We start from the raw sequence: 6,832 nt of genomic DNA, 5'->3' as shown, positions 1-6,832 counted from the left end.
GATTATCCTGCTCCATTACAGCCAATCACAGACAAATTGCATTGTAATAGCGAGGGTTCTTTTTTGTGCGAGCACCATCTGCGCGCATAAAAGCACCGCACTGTATTTTTGTTTCAGTAATTTTCCTCCAACGTCACAGCGGAGAGAATGTCGCCGCAAATGAACCGTCTGGTCGAGTATTTAGAGAAGCACAGAGGAAAACCCTCAGAAAAAAAAAAGCCCGCTTGAGTCGACATGTGCGTCCTCCCCAAGGTGACGACGTCAGCACTTCTGCTGGAGGCGAAGACGCGTCCGCGTGATTGGCTGCTGGACCCAGGTGGTCCGTCGCACTGGGACTTGCCTCGTGTCATTGAGACATGATGGCACGCGGTCGTTTCACAAAAGCCAAGTGAAGACGTTGGAAGCTGAATGACAGAACACTTTCTCTCTCACACGTATAACTTTATTAGAGCATTTCTATTTCAGAGGGAAATAATGAACTTTCACTCGGCTACATTAACTGGACAGCTATCGTTCAGTTACTTTTAGATTAAGGTTTTACATGAGAAGGTGCGAGTGTAAAAATACACTAAAAATTCTTGTTTTTAGCTTGTGTCCGCTTGCACAAACAAAAACAAAAAACGAGTTGACGTGTCACATTTCAGCTGTCTTTGTTGTTGTAAGCAGGTCCACCAATAATATTGTTTTGCCATAGAAGTTCTCATATTCAAACACTCAAAGGCAACTATTGTTTAAAACCATATCGGCGGGCCAGAATTTAAGAATAAAAAAAAACGTTGAAGAAATTCTAAATATCTCAGAAAAAAAGAAACATTTTCACACAACATACATCTCAAACATTACATGTTACAGACATAAATAATAAAAGTGTTGCTCCTCTGGGAACACTGACTGACTGATGTTTCCTACTAAATGCCAAAGACTTTTACATCAGAGGAGGGACAAAAAAATACATGATGACGAGAGATTTAAGGCGTGTTTTTAAAGGTTAAGCCTCTCAATGAATCAGTAATGACCTGAACCTACTGTAGAATCTACTGTATAGACGAAGAAGAGTTTTTACTGTAATGCACCCAGGTTTGGGATAAAACACAGCATTACTCTAATATAAAACTTACTAATTTGGGTCTGAAAAAACAGTTTGTGAGATCACAAAGTCATTGTTTAACAGTATTGTATTACAAATGATTCAACTGATGGGATATTGACTGTATGGTTTCTTTAATATGGTGGCATTTATTAAACGATTGGTCCACAGACGGTTTTCTACGGACATCTACTTGGTTTTCTTCTTCTGCTCTTGGAAGAAGTCGTTGCAGGCGACAGTCAGGGCGGCCACCAACACAACGAACTCATTGAAGTCCACCTCGTTGTCTTTGTTCGAGTCCAGGTCGTTCATGATTTTCTCCACCAGCATCGGATCCTTCTGAGACTGAAAAACAGGAAAATAAAAGGAGAATTTTAGACCAATAAACAAGAATATATCTTAACGATTGTCCTGTATATCTTGGACTTGTTGGCCAATAGTATTGACACCGTTCAAGCCATTCAAAATACCGTCAACACTTCTAGATTCACGTCATTTTATATGGAATATCAGTGTGTCCATGTAGGATGAGTTGTTGGAGCTCCGTATTGACTCAGGGCAGAAGCTGCTGCTCGTGTCCGGTGGAGAGCAGAGTGATGTTGCTGCTCAATGAGCCGTGAGCTGCAGCTGATCACACACGACATTTATGGCTTTTGCTCATTTCCTCCAGGATTGAAAGGCGAGACATGGCTTTCCTTTTACACCCCCTAACACCCCCTAACCTCCGAGGCAGCGCTGATCTTTACGTCGGGACGCTCATCAAAGACAACATTTTTAGCGAAGGTTGAAATTAAAATCCAGTCTAAAGGCTGGGATCAGATGGGATTGACTATATTAGGAAAATAGAACCTCGGCGCTGCTGAAGTTTTATCTCCATTTTATTCTGAGAAATGAAAAGACAAACTGCTGAACTCAATCCTGCATTTCTATCAGTAAACAATTCCCCACCGGGAACTCAAAACAAACTCTACTTTCGAAATTTGACTTCCGTACTTTCTCCTCTCCAGCAAAGTCCTGTTTCACAGTTAAATGGCATATAAAGTATATAGTATACATACACATGTCCTTAATAACATATTATATACTGTATGAGCTAAATAAACATAAATATTTGAGCAGAAATTAAGAGCTAAATATTTTTAAATATTTGAGCTAAAATAAATTTGTCACAAAGTTTGTGTTTATTGAACTAAACTGCCATTCATCACCAGCTTACAGCTGTTGTTTATATATATATATATTGTATATATTATATATATATATATATATATATATATATATATATATACACATGGTGTATTTAGCTTTTAAAAGTAGGAGAATCAGTTCAGTGTTCATCTGAAATTCTGTTGAAGAATAAAGTTTCTCAAATAGTTCCAGAGAAACTTTTTCAAAATTAAATAAAACTGAATAAAAAATAAATAAAGAAGTCTAAAATAAACTCATAAGTGATCCAAATGAACAAAACGACCCGCCCTGAACTGAGAGCCAACTAAAGCTAAACTGAATCAAAAACTTTAGAAAAAACAACAATGAAGGGGCTCCAGACTTGGTCGTGCTCTACAGCTATATAAAAATGTAAATATGTATAATGTATATGTCTATATATACACTATGTATACACAGACACAGTAATCTATCAAGCCCTGCAAGTGTCGGTGTTTTCTGTCGGAGGAAACTGAGGGCGAATGCGTCGCTGCGTCTATTCTCAGAGGTGACTGCAGCTCGAGGGGATGCGATGACATCATGGGAGCGTCTATATTTGGAGGCGATATGGGCCACTGATGATGATGATGATGATGATGATGCGTGAGCACCTGAGGCTTCCCATCCGCATGAGGGAGGACAAGAAGATAAATATATATATATATATATATATATATATATGTGAAGGCATCAGAGGTCTGACTCTGGGGCCTCGGACGTTTTGTTAACGGTCTCAATCATCGGCCGCTATCACACGGACTCAGGGGCCGGGGCTTATCTTTAAATGACCCTCTCCTTCTCCCCTCAGCCCTTATTTCACACAGTGCTGTGATGTGAGAGCCAGCAGCAGTTTACACTCTGACAGCAGGATAGCAATCAATGAGAAAACAATTCCCTCCGACAAGGTCGGCATGTTCGTCTCTTTACAACATGAAACGAGGTACTTTCAAGTGAGTCAGGAACATGAAAGCATCATCCGAGGACCCTTGATGAGTGGATTACCGTAGTATTGGTCATCATAGATCCAATGAGAAAAGCCACCAAAGTGCTCATTAGAATAAGTAAGAGTTTTATGTAAAACATAACAAAATGCTCCATCAAGTTATTAACAAATATTCCAGCCACCAATACGAGCTAATAACTGAACTGTGGTGATCAGCTGTGAGTCAATGAAGCTTTTACAGGTTAACTTTCAGCACATCAAGGCCTGAAGTCTACTGGGAAGTGTCCCTGCAGACGCTCCAGTGAGCTGAGCTCTAAGACTTCACCAGGGAGGCCATGTTTCCTGTCCGACTGGTCCGACTCTGCTTCATGATGCAGCAACTTCTCCTTAAATACACAACACGTTTACCCACGTAACCATACACGATGAAAGGTCTACTGTACCGTGAGGAAGTCGGTGAGCTCACTGTTGAGCAGCTCCTTCAGCTCGCCCTTGTTGAGCTTCAGCTTGTCTCCATCGTTTCCAGAGTAGTTGTAGAAAACCGTGATGAGCGCATCCATCGCACCCTCGAGCTGGCTCGGCATTCTGCTGGAAGGATGATGAACACTTGCAGCTTCCTGACGATGAAAACACGGTGTTAATAGAACATTATTAGAGTAAGAAGCAGAACGTCTGTGGGGGAGGTGTTCTTACCTGGTTAGAGTCCCGTACGACTGTGACGAAGAGACGCAGCGGCACAGCTTGTTTATTAGGAAATGAGGGGAAGCGGAGTGATCCTTCCTCTATCTTGTGCCGATAATTAATTCCACAGGTGAGACGCCCATGGTTACTCTGTCTTTCTTTTCCAGGAGTTAATCAAGGCTGAGTGGAAAACAACACATGTACCAGTGTAACCCTGGAGCCCCCTGGGTGTTCATCAGACCCCTTCACACATGCGTCTGCATCACCTACAACCCGAGAGTGACTCCAGCAATATACTTACAATGAAACACTACTAACACAGTCTAATTGTTTAAGGACGCAATGTGTAATATACCTGGCCACAGGCTCCACACTAATGTGTGTGTGTGTGTGTATGTGTGTGTGTGGGGGGGGGGTTGCCCTTCTCTGTTTACTAGAGATGACATAAGCAACAAAAGCACTCTAGTTAGGGAAAGAGTGTGATTTTGGTTTAGAATGATTACATTTAATGCAACAAGTCACTTGTGACATTTTCAATATTTAAAGTTACTACGAGGAACTTTTACTTTACGTTGATTCTGGCGCCCCCTGTGGACTAAAGCGGTAGTGTCTCTGAGCACCAGAGTCCCTTTAAAAAAACTCTCATCTTACTGCAGCAGGGTCTGACAGTCTGCTCCTCTCAGTCCTGGTCCTGGTTCTGTCGTGCCTCCCTTCCCTCCAGCGGGTCCAGCAACACGTCCTGGGTCGTGGTTTCGTCTGAATTGGAGACGGTGGCTCAGATGTGCAGCATTTGGAATAGATTGAACCAACGACCTCCCAGTCACAAGCCAAATGAACATGTTGTCACTAAACATTTTGCAACATATTGTGTGTCTCCCAAAACACGTTTATTGCTGCAAATGAATATGTTAAGGTAACTTCCAGAAGACAAGGCTTCCCAGCCAGACCACATCTATTCCACTGACTTTGAGTTGTGCGTACTTTACTCAACATAGAGTTTCTGATTTGTTATCATGTTTCCTTCCAAAGCAACCTCTGGTTTCACTTCCCATCAATATAATAAATCAAACGTATAGACCAGCGGGTCACCGCTCTCACAGACTCACCTTGTGACTGGAAATCGTCACGTTCTCATCGTCGGGGGGTTTATTTTTAGCAGCGGCAGGTTTCATCCTTTGTCATTTTGTGTCCGCCGGTCGCTCTCACACATGACCGTCCCTCCTCCGTCACTGTGTCACAACTGACAGTGGAGGATAACACTCAGCCCCCAAAGACAACACCCGAGGGACGTTAGCTGTCAGGTGCTCCTGCTACTTTTTCTTCCACTTGCAGCCACGGAGCCGAGAAGTTTCCATTTATTAAGGTGATGAAACAGTTTCCCCCTCACAGCTGCTAATAGTGAAGTGTTGTGCAGGAAGGTGACCCACGAAAACCCTCCACTCAAACGGACACATCACACGCTGAAACGGTTATTTGAGATATCAGCACGGGATTTGATTTCAGTGCAAAGAGTGACCCTCACAGCTTATACTGCATCATTTACCAGATAGAAAATAAACTGTAATATTATAAGAATTGTGTTTTATCAGATGTTAAACAACAGTTTAGTTAGATTTCAGAGGTTAGTCCAACGTGTTTATAACATTTATAGTTATACATGTCTAGCCTCTAACAGTAGTATTTAAAAAATAACTTCTTAGAGATAAATTAAATATTCTGAGACAAAAACACAACTCCGGTTTCACATTTTAAAGCCCTGCTCGCGGTCTTTAATGGGCTAAAAAGCTTGCCTCCTACCTTCATGACGGATGATTTATCATTTCATGTCTCCTCGTGTCCCCTCAGGTCCTCTGCAGCATCAAGACAATACGAGATGAGGCTTCCATTCATCCATTAATTTCAAACCTGAGCATTGAGACGTCAAAAACATCTAATATTCAGAATGAACGCGCTGGAGCCTCCTGTCTTTGCCTTGTAAGACACTTTACTTTATTTTTCCACATGTTCAATAGCTGGATTTCATTTGTTAATTTTTGTATTTACATTTTTACAGTTACCATTTACATTATGTTCATGCTGCATTTTATATGTGAAAGATACTTATATTGTGTTTAACAGACAGAGAGAGAGAGAGAGAAAGAGACGGAGACAGAGAGAGACAGAGAGAGGGGGTGAGAGAGAGATAGAGAAACAGAGAGAGACAGAGAGAGACAGAGACTGAGAGAGAGACAGAGAAAGAGAGAGAGAGACAGAGAAAGAGCGAGAGAAGAGGCTGGCATTTATAACCAACAGGTGCCATCTCATCAGGTGAACGATGTAGAGCTGCACCTGTTGATGAGCGCTGACGTGATTCTGTTCCTTTCACTCTTTCAGTGGTGATCATGTGCTGTCACTTTAAGCAGCTTTCACACAGAGAGAGAAGGAAATGGATCTCTGTTCATATCTCCATCTCTATTTCTGTTAGCTGAGCATGAACGCAGGTGATGGAAACCCCAAAGTCAAGTCTGATTGTAGTTGTTGATCTAAACTTATTGTCTTGCAAAGCAGCAATAATCAGACGTCAAAACGCTCCCTCAGAAAGATGTCTAGTTAGTGAAGTCTTTTTATTTGTCAAATGTGAATTCTTTTTGAAATCCTGCAGCAAAAGCTTTGCTAAAATCTTATTTAAACCCTAACCACCCCTCCCTAGAGCTAATGTATTTACAATAGAACATAGGAAGAATACTTACATATGTGTGTGTTTTCTAAGTGGAAGAGCTGTAGAGTTATATACGCAATGTGTAAAATATTGATATGCAACAGTTCAGTCTGAAGTATAAAGTATGTGCTTGTGGGGAAATAGTGGGGAGATGCATGTTACACACAGACACATGATAATAAACACGTAACGTGTCCTTATATCCGCTCACAACTAC

The 6,832-nt window shown here is 41.5% G+C and overlaps 1 protein-coding gene across 2 annotated transcripts; it reads right to left on the bottom strand.

Moving 5' to 3' along the window:
* Nucleotides 1–420: 420 nt before the first annotated feature.
* Nucleotides 421–5,572, bottom strand: s100z (S100 calcium binding protein Z). 2 transcript variants are annotated; one of them, XM_076078401.1, is made up of 5 exons: nt 5,024–5,572; nt 4,569–4,730; nt 3,930–4,097; nt 3,680–3,853; nt 421–1,432 (listed from the first exon to the last, which is right to left on the bottom strand). In XM_076078401.1, the coding sequence occupies exons 4-5, from the start codon at nt 3,818–3,820 to the stop codon at nt 1,277–1,279; spliced, it is 297 nt and encodes a 98-aa protein (XP_075934516.1). In that variant the 5' UTR covers nt 3,821–3,853; nt 3,930–4,097; nt 4,569–4,730; nt 5,024–5,572; the 3' UTR covers nt 421–1,276. The 2 variants fall into 2 exon arrangements, with proteins under 2 accessions (XP_075934516.1, XP_075934599.1); XM_076078484.1 differs by lacking the exons at nt 4,569–4,730; nt 5,024–5,572 and having other exon boundaries at nt 3,930–4,269.
* Between the last annotated feature and the right edge of the window lie 1,260 nt (nt 5,573–6,832).

This window comes from Anarhichas minor, unplaced genomic scaffold (genome assembly GCF_050575085.1).
Source record: "Anarhichas minor isolate MPS153535 unplaced genomic scaffold, ASM5057508v1 ptg000002l, whole genome shotgun sequence".
Lineage (NCBI taxonomy): Eukaryota > Metazoa > Chordata > Actinopteri > Perciformes > Anarhichadidae > Anarhichas > Anarhichas minor.
The sequence above is the reverse complement of the archived record's forward strand: the minus strand, read 5'-3'. Positions and strand labels throughout refer to the sequence as shown.